The 21671-nt window shown below is 42.3% G+C and overlaps 2 protein-coding genes across 2 annotated transcripts in view; one reads left to right on the top strand and one right to left on the bottom strand.

Annotated features, from left to right (window-relative positions):
• The window catches only part of dnajc17 (DnaJ (Hsp40) homolog, subfamily C, member 17), a 32742-nt gene that overhangs the window by 4776 nt on the left and 6295 nt on the right, over positions 1-21671 (top strand). The window contains exons 2-10 of the mRNA XM_030391975.1: positions 2189-2258; positions 4216-4274; positions 4373-4460; positions 4792-4868; positions 5519-5639; positions 6432-6481; positions 8312-8389; positions 10075-10155; positions 11713-11832. Coding sequence (XP_030247835.1) covers positions 2189-2258; positions 4216-4274; positions 4373-4460; positions 4792-4868; positions 5519-5639; positions 6432-6481; positions 8312-8389; positions 10075-10155; positions 11713-11832 — 744 coding nt within the window. The remainder of the gene's footprint in view (positions 1-2188; positions 2259-4215; positions 4275-4372; positions 4461-4791; positions 4869-5518; positions 5640-6431; positions 6482-8311; positions 8390-10074; positions 10156-11712; positions 11833-21671) is intronic.
• LOC115566210 (cdc42 effector protein 3) lies at positions 16124-20616 on the bottom strand. The gene is made up of 3 exons (XM_030391976.1): positions 20067-20616; positions 19830-19985; positions 16124-18434 (listed from the first exon to the last, which is right to left on the bottom strand). Exon 3 carries the CDS (start codon positions 18318-18320, stop codon positions 17712-17714), a length of 609 nt encoding a protein of 202 aa, XP_030247836.1. The 5' UTR covers positions 18321-18434; positions 19830-19985; positions 20067-20616; the 3' UTR covers positions 16124-17711.

Genomic DNA, 21671 nt, shown 5'->3' with positions numbered 1-21671 from the left:
TTTATGTCATATGGAAATTAGGAAAGAGACAGAAGATTAACTTTATTGATGTGCTTTTAGGGAGAGTTGTTTCTCACACACACACACACACACACGCATACACAGATATACATATGCAGGAAATACACACACATGCACAAACATGACCTATACATACACATTAATGTATAGAAAGATGTCGAGTGAGGGGGCTGCCCTGTAGTCAGCACTCTAAGCAGTTTTGGGGTTTGGTGCCTTGCTCAAGGACACCTCAGCCATGTCCTGGCGAGTGAAATAGCATCCCCTCTAGCTCCAGCTCTGTACTGACTGGACTGGACTGTACTGATTAATGTAAACAAAACGCTGCTCGGAACATTAAGAAAAAATCTAAGACTTCACAGCCTGCATTTTGAAATGCTCTGCAAAAAATACACAACATTGTATTTGAAGAACACATTCGTAGTCTTGTTAAAGCAGACCCTCGTTCTTTGTGTTCTGTCAAAGCACTGATGGGACTGTGCAAAGCAGGGAGTTCTCCAATTGTTCTCACTTTAAGCTGAGCTTGAGGTTTCATCTTCTTTTTAGAGAATTGGGCAAAGCCGTGATAGCGAGCACAGAGAAAAGAAAAGGGAGAAACAGTGAGTAAGAGTAACAAAAGAGGACTAGACTTAGGCCAACATTAAGCATATGTGTTTGGAGCCCGTCTGCACCTTTGTGCTTGTCTCGATCTGTAGGAACACCCTGTGTACCAGGCACCCAGACTAAATATCTCTAAATGAACTCTAGTCTCTCAAAGGCCTCTCATGAACCAAGTGCTCATTTGCTATTGGAACTGTAAGGAGAAAAAAACCTGAAGACAAGGAGATGTGACATTTGGGGCTCTCTAATCTCACTGGTGGTTTGCTGCTTTATGTATTTGTACAGAGGTTCAGCTCTCGTACCTTGGACAAAGGGCAGCCAGCCTAATGTGTCTAGGTTGATTGTCATGGAGACTCATTGAAATTGCTGTTTAAATGGCTGGGACACTGATGGATTACACCGCTCTGCTCAGTTCCCTGAGAGTCGAGATTTGTTTCCCCCCAGCAAAGTCAGCTCTGTGTCTTTTGGCGTGTCATCGCAAGATGAAATTGTGCAAAACAACACGCAAGGAAAAACTGCATATGCCAGAAGGCAAATGCGTCCGATGCAAACGTTTCCCAGCCATGAAAAAAGGAGCTCCCGAATTCTGTGGCCCGTGGCATACTGGCAGGAGACTTGAAGGGGGGTATGTGAATACACGCAGAATGTTGGCATGGCTGATTAAGACTGGTGAGAAAGTATATGTTAGTGTGTCTGTGTGTGTGTGTGTGTGTGTGTGTGTGTTTGCGTCTAAGGGGGTGTATGTGCCAAATTCATAGCATGCGATGCATATATGAGCGTGTGTGCAGAAAGCTTCAGCACTGCACTCTACAGCCCCCTCTGGTCTCCACGGAACGTTTTCCTGCTTCCCTTCTCTCTCCAGAGGAGCAGAGATCTAATGAAAACCACCTTGTCATTAACTGGTCCCTAGAAGGACCAATGAATGGTTAACATTCCAAGCATTGACCCAGAGTTAAAAAATCAGCTATAACTAAAACCTCATATGACATTACAATACTCCAAAGTATTGTTTAGTTTTTCCACTTTGGTTCTCTTAACCCCCCAAAAGTTTTGGCTAGCGGCCTAAGATATTAATGGCGGCCTTCTCAGATTTGTTATAGACAATGGCACTCTGTTTGTGTATGTTATTCTAACATTTTAAAGTTTGAATAAAGCTGGACTAATGCGAGGCTGCAACTGAGGCCACATTTATCTTGCAAACTGGCAACGGGAGTAGTTGATAGTTAGGAATTCTTGTAATTCACAGCGCAGTATGTGCTGCAGTGGTTAGATTACACTAACAACATGTCAAAGGGACATGAGGCAGAGATTGGCTCAGGTGTTGATTTGATAAAAACAATGAAGTCCCTTTTTTTTTTTTAAACGTAGAGCACATTTCACCCCTTGTGCTTTCATGTTAGACCGTTACCATGACTTTGGTTTTCTGGGCCAAGGACGACAGGATAGAGATAATAGGAGAGTGAGAATTTAACTTCTAATCTGGGTTTAGGAGGATGATTCCTTCTCTCTGTTTCGTCATTAACATTTTCCACTCACCGTATCTCAAGGGGTCCTTCTGTTTTTCTTCTAGATCAAGAAAGCTTATCGACAGAAAGCCCTGACATGCCATCCAGACAAGAACCCAGACAACCCAAAAGCAGGTGAGTGAGCTTGTTAATGTGTACATCTCTTCAACTTCTTTCCATTCTGAGCCACAGACCTCTGTCAGTCACACAGAATAACTGGAACAAGATTTATTATTTGTTTCAGCAATTTCTTTATTGATTTTTGAAAAATTAGGCTTAATCGCCTGACCGAGTGGCCTCCAAGCATTCATGACCAAAAAATGAATATTCCAGAGTAGTGCTCAGCAAGCTATACTGAGCCAGACAGCCTAGCCGCAGCCCTTTAGTAGGAAGTCTCTCCTGTCAACTTTCTAGCCAGGCAGAACCAGCCAATGTCTACCAGCACCACCATCACCAAAAGTGTTTCCACACTCCATCCCTCCTTGGTTTTATGAGTCCTTCTGCGGCCTGTCGCCAAGCAGCATGTCAATAATTAGACGAGGAAATCTCAATGTAGCTTTTTGTCAGGAGAGGGGAGAAAAAAAGGTACCTTGGACAAAAGGCTGGTCATGAAGCATGTTTTCGAGTGAGGTTTATGTGGTTGCTGGATGGTTCAGACAATTCTTGATTATGTCAGGGGAAAAAAAAACTGGGAAATTGGTTGGGTTGGGGGAGTTGAGAGGGATAATACAAAAGCAGGGGGTCGGTTTCCCAGAAATGGAAAAGAAGTGGTTTGGAGGGCCTCAACACTTGAACCCTCACATGGACAGACTCAGTTTCTATCGCACGAGAGCGGAGCAAGTCTTGGGACTTGCTGGCCCTCAGGGGACGGTTGTGTGCAAGTAAGAGGTGATTTGGGGGTCATGATTTCTAACTGACTGAACACACCCCACAATAGTCCCTCACTTTCCTCAACCCCCCATGTTGTGACACTCTGAGCTGCCCAGTGGGCATGGCAGGTCTCCCCCAGTTGGATTTCACTCCAGCACATTATATGCGTGCAGGTAACCTGACCGCCTCTGCTGGCAGCGTGATCTCCAGAGCCTCCTGTTAGTGTGCACTGCCAGTCCCCACAGGGAGTAACAGTATCGGATCGTTAGGCCTCCCATAAGTGAATGATTAAGCCTGGCTAGTATAGTGCAGTACTGTGGTGGTTGTGTGATGGGGAGTGGGGTTGTGGTCTCCCTGTGTACATTTGTGTGTGCGTGTGATAGATGACAACTGGGGAGGTGGAGTCTTGCGTGGTAGTGGTGATTGCGGCAGCGGCCCCTCGAGGTGCTCTAATGGAAGATAGATGGAGAGGCCAAGGGTTTTGTGAGGGAATGCACGGCTGTGTCATTGGAGGAAACGGGTTTCGTGAGACTAACGGCTTTCAGAGCATAAATGTCTAAGTTTGCCTCAGCCCTGTGTCCCAGCTTCATTCTGAAGATATCATGCTGAGCTCATAATACTTCTTTTGGCATTAGCCCCCTGTAGCTGTCATGTTCACTTTACTCTCTTCACATCAAAATTACTCTCTTTTCAATCTCTTAAAATCCAGGTGTCAATCTGACAAAGTTCTCTGTGCCGAATTTTGGGACATCGTAGCCATAATTTTGTTTTTAAAATCACAATACGTATAGTTGTAGTTTAAACATTCCAAAATGAACTCAAACTATCAACAGAATGTGAATAAATAACACTGTTGATGGTATGTCAAAGACAGCTATGTATTGTATTGCAGAGATATCTAGTGAAGTTAGAATACTATCTCTTGATACTGCTCTGTACCTCAAAAGGCGATAGTCCAATTGTAGGTCAGGCATCTGCAGTTTGTTACATATTGATAGCTCTCACCCTTCTTCTGCGTCACACTTCCGCTGTTCCTCCCATTACCTGCCATGTTCTCATCGTTCTGTTCCATCCTTTTGGTCGCAGAGGCTTGGCCTGGCTTCGATTCTGGTGCCCATTCCCATTCATTAAAAAAAAAAACTAAAGTGGAACCGCGTCTCTGTTTGTATTCAGTAACAGGATTGTCTGTTTTCTCACCTTCCTCTTCTCTTTCTTCTTCTAGCGGAGCTCTTCCACCAGTTGTCCCAGGCTCTTGAGGTGCTAACTGATGCTGCTGCCAAGGTAAAACCACCAGTGCCTCCAAACCTGTCATAAAAGTGCTGTTATACACACACATGCACACTGAAACAAGTCCTCCTGGTGTCAAATACTGTTTTCAGGCTGCCTACGATAAAATTTGTGCTGCCAAGAAACAAGCAGAAGAAAGAACCAGGAAACTAGATGACAAGAGGAAGAAAATTAAGCTTGGTGAGTCACTCTGCAGTTCTCAAAGCTTTTCGAGGCTCACGATTTACTTTTGATTAAAAATTATAGGTATTAGAATTTGATTATGTCTATTTAATTTTTTTTGTCATTCATCATTCCAGTATTACCACAAGTTTTTATAAGTGCTAAGGATAGCTGCATGGATTGTACATCATGAAATAAAATAAGAGCAGCTTTTAGAGAGAATTAAATTCATTTTGAATTAATTTAGTATGAGGTTTTGTTGGCTGCATAATGGAAAAGAGATTCAATATGAGTAAATGAAGGACAAACGGACTCATGTGTATGTGTGTGTGTTGTGCTGCTCTGACAGACTTGGAGGCCAGAGAGCGACACGCAGAAGCTCAGAGCCAGGAGGAAGCGCAGATCACAAGGACACTTGAAGAAGAGGTAAGAGAATTTAAAGAAACCATACAAGAGATGAAACTGCACCAAACATTGCCTGAAGAAGATTAGAGATTTAAAAAAAAAATCACTATGCGACAGGCCTCAGCTTGTGCTGGGTAAAAGGTGGTCCTGTGAATCCAGGAAACGTTGAAGGTGCTTTTATTCTGTTTTTCGTCACATTTCTGATTGAGTTGAAAGATTTGGGTCAGGAAAAAAAGTATTTTTTTCCCCCTGACATATGATAATTATCAGTAAGCCCATTAGGTGATATTGCATGACTTGATGCACTTTGTTCAGAAAGTCAGTGATAAAAACGGTGTGCATGCCTACACTATGAGTCATGGCAGTGCTCAATGGGCTTAATACATGCAAATACCAAGGCTTGTAAGAAGGTGGTGACCAGTAGGTGGCACTGTTTCATTTTCTGTCTCATCCTGAGGTGTTACTGCCTTGACTAAAGAAATAAGGTGGCCTGCATACTCTCCTGGAAAAACAGAGAACCAGAAAGGGTGTTTTAGAATGTGAAAGCCATACAGGTGATGAACTACGTCTGTGCCTAATGAAGAGTAATGATGCATAATTTGCAGTTCTTCAAAACCACTATATGTCTCTCTGTGCACATCACCGTATCGTACGTGTCTGTTTCCAACCAGATCGCCCGTTTGAGAGAGGAGGGATCCAGGCAGCTTGAGGAGGAACAGAGGCTCATCAAAGAGCAGATCCAGAGAGAAAGAGAAGCACAAGAGCAACAAGCAGGAAGCTACGCTCACACATGTATGTCTACTTCCAAGATATAACCCAGTCCAGTCTGCTCCAGCCAAGGCTAAGCAAACCGGTTCATTGCTGTTCTGCCAAGTAAAGTCCTTTTACCACCCCGAAAGCCTCAGCTGAATGAACTGCTATGCCTCCCAACCATCATCCTGTCAGTCCAGCCACAGCAGTCACCAGGCCCCCTGTGGTTTACCAAATATTATTCACATAAAAAACTACAATAACTCAATGTATATTTCCATCAATGTTTTGCTTCAAAACACTTTGAATAGGTCTATTTTAGTTTCTTGGCAATAACAGTGGATTGCCTTGCACACACATTGTCCATCAAACTTTTAACCTCTTGAAAATATTTCTGTAATAAAGCCCTCGGGCTCTCCGTTGTGGAGACATGAAGAAATTAAGAGCCTTGTGAAATAAGACGATGGAAGTGTGGGTATTAAAGGGAACTACTGATTCCTGGCGCTTGACTAGACCCCTTTTTGTGGCTGGACAATTACTCATGCATAGTCAGCATGTCTTTTGAGTCTCTTCCTTTTGCACGCAGTCAGGCCTCCCCAGCCCTCCTCTGGATCAGTACTCTCTGTTCCATCTTGAAAGGCAGTGGATCATCAGACTGTAGCAAGAGCCATACTTTAACCATATGACAGCCAATTTGAAATTGCTGTCCATCTGCACAAGTCCCTGGTCTGCTATCTTCGAGTGACATATTTGTTGCATCAACAAGACCATTGTTTCTTTGTCGTTTTACTGGACTCATCTTTGTCTCATATCTCCCCTCATGTTTTTTCTCAGACTCAGGAGGAGACAGATGTTCCAAGAGCAATGTGACCCCCAAATTGAAGGTAAGGTTTTCAGCTATGGGGTTTTTTAGACAGCGGATGGGACTTGGAAGAGAGGTTTGGATGATTATTCTTGGCAGATAACACTGGAGGATGGAAAAGAAGAGGATGAGGAAGAGAGGGGGGGGGGGGGTCTTCAGCATATTCAGAAGGAACTGCTCAATTTGAGTGAAAGTACAGTCAGCTCCCCAGAGAGGATTTTAATAAAACTTTGGACATTTGTAATTCATTATTTGGAGACCACATACATTGTCTTACCACTGAGTGAACAGACTGTCCTAACGCCCATTCCTCTAGAGTGGGCCCGACGTCGTCAGGAGACCTGTAACTATGCCAAGAGAGGGCTTATTATATTTCCTCCTGGAAATGGCCTAGCCCGCGCAGACACTAGGGATGTTAGCTAATGTGTTTAGACATTAAATCTGGTTAAAAAAATTTGATAGCCATCTAGTGCAGCATTGTATTACCCGACATTTATGTATTCAGTTAGAAAAACAAACAGCTGCAGTACGACTGACAGTATCATGGGTCATGTTCAAGGACATGGGAACATTACTACATAGATCTATTCCAAAGGCTGTGTCTACTATGAAAATACATTTTTGTCTTTTGGATTCTTTTTCCTTTCTTTCTGTTTTATTTTGTCGTCTCTAGACTCAGATCGACCACAGCGTCTTTGTTAGATGTTTCTGTCCAGTCAAATAAATATAATATTTTTAATCTGTCTCAACATGATCCTTATGTTTAAGATAAAACTTGATTGGTAGATTAAAGAAATAATCTTATGACATCTCTTGAAATTTTATGGTTTTTAAGGTAAGTGGACATCAAAACTAGAAAAAGACATTTAGTTTGATTCCACTATCATCTTTCCTGTCTTTACATTTAATGAAAGTGGGAACAGGAGAAGCACAGCATGGAGAAAGATTAATGGCTAAGAAGGTTATCATCAAAGACAGGACACTGCTCTTGGAAGGAGAATGTACATTTTCTACCATAATTGTTGGTAAAAGAGGCTAAGTAGACATGGAAGTTCCCAGAAATTCTGCTTCTCTGACAGTGAACAGAATGCTGGAACTGAATCAACACTTAGTGCTTGCCATTTATAATCTTACTTTAAGGAGTCAGTGTGATATTGGCTAGACTCTGCTGTACTTTGTACTTGGTTATGAGAAGTTGCACAATATCTCTTTTTAGGAGTACGGGAACTCACATCAGCTTTTAGTGAGAGGGCTCCAAGCAAGTAAAAAAAATGATAAACTGTCTTGTCGTCTTTTGTGAAAGCTGTTCATTTGAGCTGTTGAGCTCTTATGCAGAGAATAGTTGTATGGCAATTCCTAAAACCGCATTTACACAGAACAATATGGCAAAAATCAAGACTTAAGTAAAGACACAGAAACATTGTTACACAAGCAAGTAAGTTAACCACAGCTCCAACAAAGATGCAACTCATCCAGAGGACGACTTCCTCTCAGTCTGCCCACGACAGAGTACCTTGGGCATGGACCTGCTTTGGATTACTTTGGCATTATTGTGTCTGGGGCTTTATTCTGTAGCTTTCACCCTTTTTAGCTGTCTGACACCCTCTGTAACTATTGAAATTGACTGCAGATTTCACAGGTGGTGCCTGCGTGATCTTCCAAGAGCTTAACAATCAAATTCCTCCAGTTTGTCCTGGTGGTTATGGCAATCATGGTGTCATCATCGCCAAGTCTGCCAGGCGTGCTTTGCCTCCACTTGTGCTCTGCCGATTAGACATTATCATGCACTTTTTTAATTACTGACAGCCCTCACAATTGACAGGCCCCTCTCCCCTCTTTATTCTCATTGCAGCTAAAGTGGAAATGTAAAAAAGATGACGACATGAATGGAGGCTACTCTCAGGATGTTCTTCTCAGGCTTCTACAAAAGGTACACATGCTGGAAATCAGCTGTAATTTTTGAATTTTGCATCAATGTGATGAAGTACAGTCTTTAATTGAATGAATAAACCAAAAACAGACATTACCTCCTGGGTATTAAATCTTTACGAAAATGTATTATATCAGGCTATACATATTGCTAAGCAATATGAAATTGTATATATTGTACCATAATTAGTTTATATACTGATGAATTTGATCCTTGCTGCCCCAAAGCAGAGCTCCACTCTGCCTACAGAGTCCGGCCATATTTGAGGTCTGCATGACATCAGCACTGTAGATTGTTTTATTTTTCCCCTTAAACAAGGCCCATTAAGTTTTGTTGCAGTGAAAGTGCTGAGGGCAATGTTGTAGTGCCCTTTTAAAGCCATGCATGCCATTGTTTGTGCCCCTCTTACCAGGTGATTAAGCAGTGCCAAGGGAGGCATTAGGAAATGTGCTCTTCTCATGCAACCCAGTACCACCTTATGCTGTGATCCGTCACTAGGGCTTTTTGGTGGGGCATACGTTAGTCTAAAACAAGGATAGGGCAAGTGTCGCTGACGTCAAGCTGGGTGGAACAAGGGTAGTTGAATTTCTCCTCTGCACGAACTCAATCACTGTGAAAGGAGAGGTTGGAGGGCTCTGTCCAAATGACGACTGTGGGAAAAAAAAGTGTTTTTACATTCTTAAGCAAAGGGAATACATTATAGGAAAACATTTGAGATGGCAAGCACCAGTGGCTGACCGTTTATAGTTTGGGCAAGTAGAAATAGCCACCGCTGTGTGGGAAAGCAAGTGTGCTTCTGATGTGTACGTGTGTGGACTTGTGTACTTTGGCCTCTCAAAATAATATGTCCTCTTTTAAGGGAAAAAAAAAATATTAAGATATTTATATTTTATGAAACAGAGGCCTTTTGAGAGTCTCCTTTGTCACTGTTGGCATGCTCCAGAGTGTCCCTAGCAAGTATTAGCATTCCTGGACTTTCCCGTTCCCAGAAAGCTACATTTTTACAGAATGAGATTGTTAAAGGCCATGTCCCTCCTGCTCTTTGCTCCCAAGCCCCTGCTTTAGGTGGGAAGGGGTTAATGAAGAAGGCCTCGGTTGTAGGTGCTACAAACCTTGAAGAATTAAAAAAAGCCACTGCTATGTTTCTAGCCTCCCTCTGTCTCTCTCTTGGACAGATATTAGGGACCGACTGAAACACTCTTCTCCCTGCTTCCCTTTTAGGCCAACATTTCCTCCCGATTGTGATTTGTGGCAGGGAGTTAGATAAAAGCCACATATCATTTCAGCTTCCATGTCAAGATATCGATAATCTAATGTTGTCACTGCACAGGGAGTACCTAAAATACGGACACCCAGCATTGCCTCTTAACTCTAGAGAACTAAGAGAGGTCTCACTTTTGTACATGATGTTACTTGAATGTTCTTTGCAGTATTATTGGTTCGGTGCCAAACATATGAACCCTATCATTACAGATTAGGTTTAATAAACCAAACACATATTGTATCCTAACTTTTATTCCAGAAGTCTGTTATATTCCCCCCTGTTTGGAGTTTTTCAGTCTGCATATGCTTTGTGTCTTCATAGTTATGGGTTGTGTGTGAAAGGAAATACTAATTTGAATGTTCTGCATTTCTCCTCTTCCTCCATTTGACTTTTGTTTTATTCTCCCATTTCTTACCTCTAGTATGGGGATGTTTTGAATGTGATTGTATCGAGTAAGAAGAAAGGAAGCGCTGTGGTTGAATTTGCGACTGTGAGAGCAGCTGTAAGTACCTAACTCTTCTTGAGTCAGTGTCCTCATTCTGTTTGTTCAATAATGAAAATCTTTTCCAAAGCAGACATTTACATAGAACCACATTTGTTTACCACTCACTTGCCTGGAAGTCTCAGGTCACCTGCTGAGTTTGACTATTACGAAAAATGACACCTGTCATGGACTTCCTAGCCTTGGGACAGTTCCTGCAACCAAAAGTGATGTTTGAGTCATCTGTCGTGTGGAGAGCTGTTTGCTGATGGTCACCATTGAACGGAAGAACTCAAGCCGACTCATTGTTCCACACTGTCTGGATCTTCAGGCCCTTTGTCGCGATGTTGTACTTTTTTGTTGTAGCTTCCTCACCATGACGTGTGGTTTCCTCCCAGAGAGTATGTCTGCCGGTCGATGGGGATCTGGGCACAAGTTCTGTGGTCTGTGCGTGCCCATCTCCAGGTCCCAGTCTCGCTCTGGGATTTGGCCCAGTTACAATCTCCACCTTTGTCCTTGTCTACATGTGGTTTTCATATGTTTATCATTAGAGAGGCACCAATCCACTTTTTATTTCAGTTCCAAACTAGTTCCTATTCCTGAACATGGATATCTTCTGATGATACCATAGCTGTTCTTGATAATTAATTTTTTATTACTGTCATAGTTATTGTTATTGTTTTTGATGCTGGTATTATTTGTAAGATTACATGTTAAACCACACAGCACTCCCATTTCAAGCCATGTTATGTGGAAATTCTCTGAATGCAACACCAGTGTCGTAAATACAAATCCCATGTCTATAACAATTTATCAGATGTTTTAATGTCTAAGTTACTTTAGTGCAGAAACAACTGATAGAGGGGGTGGCTGAGACAGAGACACCATTCACCCTATTACAAGACACAGTACCATCAAAAGGTTTTTATAGGCTGTTATTTTAGGTGAAAAGTTACATAATGTTGCTTTAAAAAAAAGCAAACTATGCAAAAACAACAACAACAACAAAAAAAGCTTTTTTATGACTTGCAACCCAGATATGTCTGAATCTGACCAGGTGACAAGCATATGATAACTAAACATAAATAGCCAGTCCTCTTGCTGTTTGTCTAATTTGCTTATATAGATCATATAGAACATTAAATTGAGTCTGTTTAATAGCCATTTAACCCTGTTGTAAGTTTAAGCCTTCTTCACATACAACAGGTATAGGAGAGCAAATTGCTGCGGCAAGCCCTTTACATTTTTTTAAAACTTGAACAAATCAAGTGCACAGCAATCCATTATCATTAACTATTAGAAAGTAGGTTTCTGTATCTGTATTAAAATGTAATAAGAGAATTTTAAAGAGTGCAATTTGAAATGGACAATCAGTTACAAGGACTATGAAATCTGGATCGGTACGTGCATCAGTGACGTCAGGCAGTCGGATATTCGATCTGTACATACCACAAATAACCAGGCTTAAGATGGCTACAAGAACAAATTAAATTAATTCAGGACAAGAAGAAAGTTTTTTTGGTCTCATGAATTACTGACATCAGAAGATCTGCCCTCACATTTAATTTGTGTTTTTAGGAGCTGGCAGTCAAGAATGAAAGTGGCCTGAGTGAAAACCCCTTGAAGATTTCGTGGATTGAAGGACAGCCCGAGGTCATTGCTCCCCCAACTCAACCAGGCCTGTTCATGTCTGCACAGGTATAACCTGAGAATGCATCGTCGTAATTCCCTCCCTCTCTTATTAAGCATGTCGGCCCTATGTTACAAAATCTTCCCATGTACACAGCTTCCAACACAAATGCTATTGCTTAAACACTGTCCCGGTCCCAGAGAGAGAGGTATGTAAACCTCGTGAGGTTTTATTTTGGTATCAGTGGTGCAAATATTCCTCCAGTGCTTGTACTCCCCCCATCTGGCCCAGAACAATGTGTTTGGTTAAATGGACCTTGGTTTATTTGCTTTGGAGTGGTGAGGCGCTGGACCGGCATTGGCCCAGAGCCTCTGGTCGGGACGCTCATTAACAGGTCTGACCTGGGAGACCCCAGGAATGCTGAGTTTCACATAGCAACCCAGAAAAAGCTGTGTGCAATAATGGTAGCCTGGCACGTGAGACTGACTTTTTTTTTTTTTTTTTTTAGCATTTTGATTATTGTGAGTTTAATATCTCTGCGAGTTTTAGGGGGGGGTATGTGGTTTTTCTTTTTGAATTTGGAAAATGTAAGGCCAAAAGTTTTCTGCAGCTGAAAGACAGCTTTATTGCGAAAAGCTATCTTGAAACATTTTCCCAGAGATGTGTTGTCTCTTGTGATTTTGTAAATCACAGTAGTTGTATTGCAGTCTATTTTTTTAATTGATTCTGCACACCTAATATTTTGTATTTTGCTGCCAGCACACAGGCAGACACCAAAGGCCCATTAACTATTTTCCTGTCCAAGGATAATCTCATTTCAGCCCATATCCACAGAGATCTACAGAGTTTTTCTTTATGATTCGATTAGTATGAAGTAATGCTTTTTTCCCCCCAGTGTCAGTGTCCATTTTTCTACTCCTACATGGAGATCTTTACCTATGAGAGATTGCAGATCAGTCAACTCTTTCTGTCCACTTATGTGTCTCCAGAGCTGCTGCTGAACTGGGTTTCACCCCTTCAGCCCAATGCCGTGTCTCAGACCCCCTCGACAAGGCTATGTGAGACTCAGCCTGCACGCTGGGACTTGTCATACTAATCTCTTTAAATGTTATTATGGTAACCCAGTTTGCCTTACAAAGCTGATTGCTCCATCTTTTTTTATGTTCTGCCCCCGAGAATGAAAACAATACTATGGCTCAGTGATTTTCACATTAGTTCTCAGTGTGAAGACTATTCGCAGAAGAGGCCCCACATGACATAATAATTCAACCATTGTAGATTTTGGTAATGTTGTTCCACATCTGGTCTGGGGTCAGTGGACATGGGGGGCATTGGAGAAAGTAGAGATAGAGGTAATAAGAAGCCGGAGTCTTGGAGGTCCTTCTCATCACATTGTTATCCGACATCTAAAAATCAGATCCCTCTCCTGTCGTCGGAGCACAATTGCTTCCCCACACCAGCCGGCTGAAATTTAATAGGAGCAGCTTGGGTGAGGACTGGCTTCTTTAACCTCATCAATCCAAACATTCTGCTCAGGGGGTCAGGGTCTCACTACAGGGAGCTCAAAGACACACGGATGACTTCAGATTTAAGTTCCAGCCCTGCCGCGCAGATAAATTAATCTGGGGCCAGTGTTAAGGGTATACAGACTGTAGGGTTTTCACATCCTAAACTTCTACAGGTTGAAAACGCGAACTGATGTCAAATAGCAGACAAAGGATTTGTACACCACACTGACAGCTGCCAGCAAATTTAACAAATGCACATGTTGAGATTTTAGCCAGGCATTGTCAGATAGCCATCATGAAGCAGAGCATTATATATATACTAGACGCCAACACATTAATCACTCAGGTGGTTGTGAGTGATCAATGTGCTCTCAGACTGGATAAGAAATTACATTTTCTGAGAGCTGTCTGTACAGTGTGCCGATCCTTTGCGAAGGGCCTAATGGACTGGAGCCACAGATTCCCTCTGGAGACCCCCCTTAGTGTCCAGAGAACTTGAACATTACTTACAATGCCACGTTGTGTTAGATTGCTCTCAGACACTGAGGGGAGACCTGTTGAACTGTCTGCTCTGTTTTTGTTCGTCTTGTCCAGAAAGGTGATATGACATGATTTGTAACGAGTTCCCCACTGTCTGCATTCACCCAGTTTTTCTCACCATGGATATTAAAATTTCAAAATAGAACTGTATCTTCCACACTGTGTGGAATTGCTCCCCATGCCCCTGACTCAATTCAAAGCCCTCCTTTGGGAAAGGATCTAGTTTCATCTGCAGACTGTTTTTTTGTTGAGACTTTACCCTTTGACATAATAAACTGTCAGAGTGAAAGATTGGGAAACTTCGCTGCAGTTGCAAATCTCAGTGAATCCATAATGAGTCATCGCGCCCAAATGAACCGAAGTAAAGATAATAAACGGGTGTTTTATATTAATTGTGGCCTGTGTGGTAACAGCAACAGTGCTCAGCTCAGACACTGTACATGTAAATGCAGTGTTTAATGGGATCTGTAAATAGTCACTGAATCTTAATATGATTTCATGTGTGGCTGGCTGTATGGATTCCACAGAGTCTGATTTATCATTCATATCTCACCTCCCAGACTGTCCCGGACATGGAATCACTATCTAACCATCTGCCGGACATAATGTTGGAGTCTCCGTTGTTATAACAGCATCGTTAATCACTGTGTCGTGATTCATGGTTTATTGCGTAGTTTAGCTCCCCATATTATTTAAAGTGAAACCATTGTAAAGGATTTAAATTTGAGCTTTCTACGCCTGCTTCTTCCATCTAGAGAGGTTATCACAGGCTTGTCACGACACAAACCAGATGCAGCAGATCAGCTATTCTGGGATTGTTTTTCCAGCCTGCAGGTTTGCCAGTGCTCGAAAAGGTGCACTCTAACCTAAAATAGCCCACGAGTCTGGGAGAGATGTACTGTATGTGGCCATGCAGTCGGCTTGATCAACCCAGGTCTGACCCCACTTTCTGAATGGAGATAAAAGGCCGGTCCTCTGGGAAGGAGACGATGGAGAGAGGTGGTCAGAATCTCAAAATCATTGTGTTTGCGCCCAAATTATGCATATCATGAGAAAGCTTAGCTGTGTGGAGTGGCTGAAACCTAACTGTCTATACGCTGGTTATACATTCTGACATGAAACAGACAGTCTAAACAATATCGGTTTCAAAAAAATCCCCTTTTGTGTGAGAACCAATGTAAAACCATGTTGCATATTTTCAGCAGCATCAGGTTGTACTGGGCTATGCAGTTTGAGTAGAAAGACATATCTCTTATTTGCCAAAACAATATTAGTTTTTTAGTTAGTACCTGACATAAATAAGGCATAAGAGCTTCTCTTATAGTGAGATGACAGGGTTTCTTGGTATTCTTTATGACAGCAAATTTAGATTTTTTTGAGGGAGAGAAGTGGTACCAGATGTGATTGGGATACTTCACAGCTTGGCCTGTTTGCACAGTGCAGACAAGATAATTTGTCTTCAATTACAGGCCCTTTCTTCTCACATCAGTCATGCAGCTGAACACTTGTTGAGATTAACTTAATGCGATTCTTTACACTGAGAGATCAGAGTGGCCAAGGACTCTTGTCTGCAAGAAGGCTTTTTCCAGAAAAAAAATATGGTCATTTTAATGAAAAATTATTGGGTTTTTCATAGTATGTGTCTGGTTTTCTGGCTAAAGTACTCAAAATACCAATATTAGTTGGTGTTTGCTTTTCTAATATGGTTTTTATACATTAAAGTTTTTCACCCTCAGTAGCTAAATAATTTGTGGCCTTAGTGTTTCTCCAACATTAAAAATTCTTCCTTTCTCTTGTAAAGAAAAAAGGCTTTGGATGTTGTAGCAGAAAGGTGAATGCAGCCCAATGTAAAGTCTGTGTAACTGAAAGGCTCCTTATCCTGCTTATCTGGAATAAGTAACCTCTATAGAAAAGTCGGACAAATTGCAGACACACCTCTGTTAGTCATTGAATGTCACCTCTTTGTGACAAAGGTGTGCCTCAGAACAGGTCATGCCTAACAACTCAAAGTCCAGTTCACTGTAACCCACTGTATTTGTGTCTTTACATTGAATCCTTCTTGACATGCCTGTGTGTCTCTCCACCTTGAAATTATATTGTGCTTCTGTTGGGTTGTATAATCCAAGGCTGTAATTTCTCAAGAAACTGTCAGATATACATGACTGACAAGGCTTATTGCCTCCTCAGTGGCTGCTGACTGTTTAAAAGCCAAATGTCTGTCCATCATGGTGTGTAAAAAAAAACAAAATCTCCTATGAGCTCTCCTAAAATGTTAACACAGGCAGTTGTATCCACAAAACCACCAATCGTGGAACTTTTTGAAGGATATTTTACTTTGCTTCACCAAAATACAAAACAGTACATTTTTCAATGCAAAAAAGGTTTCACAATAAGTTGTTGTCATAACATATAAGAAGAAGTGGCAGTGATATCCAGTTTAAAATTAGATATGCTGAAATAGATGCACAGTGCAGACATACCCACAAACATTGCTGTTTTTGTTTTGACATAACATAGTATTCTAAATCTATTGCTAGAAGCGAGATACTTGTGGTTCTCGTATTTTGCAGTGTGACCCGTGGGGTAACTTAGGAATTCGACTGTTTCTCGTTTTGCCCCACAGCTCCTTCTGGCAGCCCCCAACTTAGGCACAGACTGAGGCTGTGTCCTGACTCTCTATTCTCCAGACCTGAGGAAAGTGCACCTCAATTGTCTGCACACTTCTCAGATTGACTATGCGTGCTTACATGTACATGCGTGCGTGTCTCCCCAGTACTTGTGTGCCAGTATATATGAGATGCAAGCACAGATTTTTTGCGTGTCTTGGGGGTCTGTTTGGTCAGAAGGTAGTGTTTAAACCCTCATCAGGACTTCTGCTGCAGTAATGGCTGTCTCTGTTCCTCCTCCCTCGACACCCCCTGCATATGTGGAAGTATCACGTTACCCTTTACCACTTTCCCTTCTCGTGTGCCACTCACCAGAGCATCAGACTCTGATTTGCAGCTAAGAAAACAGCCCGTTCTGGCTTTTTTTTTTTTCTCCTGAGGTCTTGGACCTGTGGCCTGTCTTGGTCTGCAGCCCAAGCTGCCACTACTGGCTGGCCTTTATTGGAAGCAGAGCTAAGTGTTTGTTTTCACTGTATTGTTGAGAATGAGAGATGGGGGGTACCTTGGTCTACCTTTGAGTGGGGCCTCTGAGATGCGTGCGGAGGAAAAATTGCCCTCTGCACACAATAGATTGGCAAGCACGCCAAGAGCCAAGACATCGCAGCTCGAGGACCTTGGATTCCAGCCGCAGCTTTTCTTTTCTTAAACACAACACTCTTAAGTCTTACCAGCCGTCTACAGTGCTGTGCCGTGTGGTTTGGAGGATTACAATAGCAAAGGAGGGAAGTACAAGAAGGTAGAAATGTCCACCTTGGAGTTTGACATCAGACAGAAATCAATTATTTACTTGAACATCATATCCGTCACTGCAAGGGGTGAATCTTAGGTGAACATTAACTTAGTGTACTTGTCCATTCAAACAAGTTAATATTTACTAAAAATGCTGTGGACTGCACAATTTCTGGTGTTCTATAAAAAATAAGCTCCTTATTCTAGAAATGTCTGGTTAAAAAATGAACTCGTTTTTTTATTTAAATACTGAAAAAAGACAGACATTTCCATTCTGTGTTTCATTCTTTTCAGTATAGTAGTTTACCTCCATCAAAAGTTCTCTCCAAAGGTTGAATGCCCATACCAGTAACCTAGGGATCATGAAATCCGAAATCTTCAGTTTCTTTGTTCACTTGAGGATATTATTATGTCTGTAAAGAAGAGATGAGTTGCACAGAACAGTTTGTGTTGGATCTCTTCTCCATAGTATAGCCCTCCTGGAGCATTTGGCCACTTTCTAGTCTAGTTGTGGTTTTTGTCCATCACCTGGAGAACATCATCCAGGATTGAAGGGCCCAGGTCGAGGCTAAAGGAAAAGCCACTTTCCTCATCTTTTTGCGGTCCCCCAATTGTGTCGCAGGCGTCTTTATCCTTGTCTGAACTCAGGCTGCCCCATCCGGTTCTGTGAGTCTGACTGGAAGCAACACTATTCACTCTTTGGTACCCATCCTCCTTTTCCATCTCGTCATCTCCTCCATCGCTGTCCAGAAGTGGCATGGAGCTGCATTTTTTTCTCTTCTGTGATGCGTTGTGCATGTGGCTAGCATTCCAGTCGGGGCTCTCTGAACCCTCCGCCTCATCCAGGTTCAGACGTGGAGGCTTTGGTGGTGGCGAGCAGGCTAGGAAGAGATTCTGCTCACTCTGGGAGCTTTGTAGAAGCAGACCGTGGCCCATTTTTAAGAAGGAAAGGTCTCCGAAGCTGTCTGAATGGGCATTGTTTCCAATGTGTGAGATGTGGCGGAAATCAGCCAGTGGTAGGCTGATCATGTTGACAGACAGCACCTCCCTGCGCTTCCTGCTGGGCCAACGACCAGAGGAGGGCTTTCTGTACAGTGATGTTCTCAATGGCATCCTGGCAGATCTAAAATAGAATTAAATCTTTCTGTATATCCTCAAGTGTCTTTGTATCCTGTCCTTTGATGATGAATCCTTAGGAAACGGAGAAGCTTAAAGGCATAATGTCACCTGCAACAGAACACAAGAAATGAGAAATTCTAATTTAGCAAATGATGCCAATTTTCCTGTGAAGGTAATCTTGCATCAGCACTGCATTATAAATCAGTTTGTTATCATTCCCTCTCTCCTCGCTAGAATATAAAGCAGGTCCGTGCTTGTGCTTGTCATGAAATTCAGCTCCAGATGTAAGTATTGGACTGCATCAGTCGGCTCCATGTGAATCGGCAGACATTGTTTAGAGATTGCACCTGCTGCCCTCAATTTTGATTGAATGAAATACAGCATTATTTGGCAGCTTGTTCCAACAATGCTTTGAAGCTTTCATTTCTAAATATTTGCTTTTCAAATCCCAGTTATTCCCATAAACGGAGGTGCGGTCTGCCGCCTATCCTCTCAAAGGAAGTCTATTAGCCTACATAAGACTTCCAGCAACAAAGGCAACAAAATGCAGATTACCAAATGGTTTTTACCGTAACTTCTGTCAGAAATCAAGATGATGATGAAGTTCACTTTGGAACACATGTTTAGGATTTTGTGCAAAATACAAATAGCTGGAAAGCAGTCCCTTTATTTTGCTCTAGTGAATTTATGTAGTGTCTCTGGATGTGGAAGTTCATGAAATTAAATATTTTTGTTCCATAAATAACACCACACTGTCAGTATTATATTTCAAAATATTTGTTTTATTTTGTAATGTAGTTTGGGGATTTTAGATTATTATTTCCCTTCCACCAACAAAACTTAAAAGGGAAGATCTTAGTCAAAATGAAAACCACACTGTAACATTTAAAATGAACGTCGGACTTTTTAAAAAAAAAGAAGACTAATTTGTGTTCCGTGACCTGCAATCATTTTATTGAGTAAAACAGAGCTCAGTTCATTAACGCTGGCACGTTGATTAAATAATCAGCTCAGTGTCTGTGATTTAACGTTCTCCCGAACAGCTTTGCCCACATAAGATCTGTGTTCGTGACTTGAAACACTCACTCTGTAAATTTGTAAGCCACTACAGCAAACAGGTTTTGTTGCCCTGTAAAGGTTTTACCGGCACTTTAGTAGCAGCGGGAGATTGGAGAGCATGGACACAACAGCATTCCTTTCCAAATATGTCAGTTTGGCCAAGGAGGAGTCCTAGGATCTCAGCCATGAGCATCATTTTAGGAAAGTCCTCATGGCCAAGTAAAAATTAAAGTAGCCCATTAAAACAGATTGGCCAAGAAACTTTCTTTAAATTATCTTTGTCAGTGCTGCCAGTAGTGAACCAGCTTTGAGACAGACTAGGAGTCGGTCTGATGAACTTCAACCACAAGTTAAAAGTCATTGATTTTATTCTTCTCATGCAGTTGTTTGTTTAGTAGGTTAAAAAACAATAGAAAAGATCGAGGTTGATTAGTTCATTCTTACCTGTTTTGCTGAGGAAACACAGGATATTCGAATCCCACACATGCACACTCGTCTCTGTCAGGAAACTAGGCAGCGTCTACCTGCACACCCTGAAAAACTCTTCCTTGACATGATCGGACTTGTTGAGCAGTTGCAGAGGAGACCTCGTTGTACAGCCTTTGAAAGAGAGACACAGTCGGTTGAAACTGTGTCACCTTTTTCATGAAATTGTAGCATGTAACTGTGAGAGTTTCTTACCTTTGTCTATGCTGTTGCTTAGGTGAGTGCTGTCAGTCGCTCGTTGGACAATTGAGCCTTGTTTTTTTGCTAATCCCAGTGTAAACTCCGTCTTGTATTGTAGAGCTCTCCAGGTGTGTTGCCAGGGTGAAAGTCTTCTTCTGAGATAAGCCAGGTGAGGTCAGAGTACACGAGCATTCAGGCATCCAGGTGGAGCCTCCAACCTTGTTTCCTTAAAGCTTTTCCTAGTCTTTATTTGCAGTCGTCCCACTTTAGAACGGCTGCCAGCCATCAGATGATATCATCCTGGTTGTGGTGTGAGTCGACCTTTTAGTCATACGTGTTAAACTAAGTCCTGCTGGTTGGTTGGCTGCACCCATTACCTGCGAGACAGTGGGTGCAAAGCAGGAGCCGCTGATTTCATTCCTGTGTTGTTGAGAAAGCCTGAAATGTGGATGAGCGTGCAGCAGGTTGTGTTTAAGAGTGTGTGTGTTTCATAGAATGCGTGCTCATGTCTAAAAGGAAGTCGTAGTCTGTGAGCAAACAGGTCAGTCACCAAGAGGAGGGGGTCAACTGATCTCTAATCTCCATGTCATTGTCCCTCTGCTCTGCTGATTTCCTGATTTCCTGCTTACTGTTGGCTTGTCTAAAGCCCCGGAGTCCAGCCTATTCCACAGGCCCTTCTGCCTGACTGGAGGCCTATAGTTTCTCTATGTAATCAAAGCACACTATCGCACACAGACATGTATGTACAGGCACGCCGGGTTGCACAAGAGAAATAGCTTGTTGCACTTCCAATTCTCACGCCTACAGCTTGTTGTCTTTGCCCCTGGAATGCTACACCAACATAGTAATGAAAATTGTGTCAGACGGCAAACTTTTTCACTAAATTGAATTTGTTTTGTGGCAAATCTTGCAGGGTCTTTTGGTATGGAACTATTTAATCTTCTACAACCTGTGTTCCTGTGTTTTAAAAGGAATTCTCAAGATTAAGCTCTAATCTGATAGTGACCAGCAGAGACGGGGACACAGCCGTGGAACCCTTTGTCTCAATGCCTCTCCCTGTTCACTAAACTTAAACAATGCAGGGTGTGAAGGAAGTGGACAAATGGTACTGCTCCTCCAGTCCTTTCAAATTGATCCAATAAACAACAGGCATGCCGCCTGATCCTCTCTTGTTCTCCTGCTCGGCTCTCCAGCGCCAGAAACCGTCTGGAAGACCAGACACAATTACTCACGCAAATGAAATTATCATAACATTTACTCAAGACTGAAAAAGAACATTTCTGACCATTTCTCTTCTGAGAAAGCCCCTCCTCCTTCCACCTACAACCACAAAACTGCTTTCATGCTACGAGACAATCAGGGAGAAGAGCTTGTGTTATCTGTGGTATTTGGGAATGACCTCACAAGACCTGCCGTCTGACCAAGGTTCGGCTCACTCTGTTAGTTGTGCTGTCATGCTATGTAGCCTCTGGGCTGATGCGTTTAGCCCTAGCTGGATTTCTGTCTAAGCCTCGCTTCTAAGGCTTGACCATAGCGGGCAGTGTGGTTTGATGCTGCTATGCTGGGCCTGAAATCTGGGATGCTGCGTGTTTTTGTTGTTGCAGGATAAAAAGTGTTTCC

This window comes from Sparus aurata, chromosome 16, assembly GCF_900880675.1.
Source record: "Sparus aurata chromosome 16, fSpaAur1.1, whole genome shotgun sequence".
Classification (NCBI taxonomy): Eukaryota; Metazoa; Chordata; class Actinopteri; order Spariformes; family Sparidae; genus Sparus; species Sparus aurata.
The sequence above is the reverse complement of the archived record's forward strand: the minus strand, read 5'-3'. Positions and strand labels throughout refer to the sequence as shown.

Coding starts and splice junctions, on each gene's coding strand:
- LOC115566210 (XM_030391976.1), bottom strand. CDS start 18,320: ATGCCATTGAGAACATCACTGTACAGAAAGCCCTCCTCTGGTCGTTGG.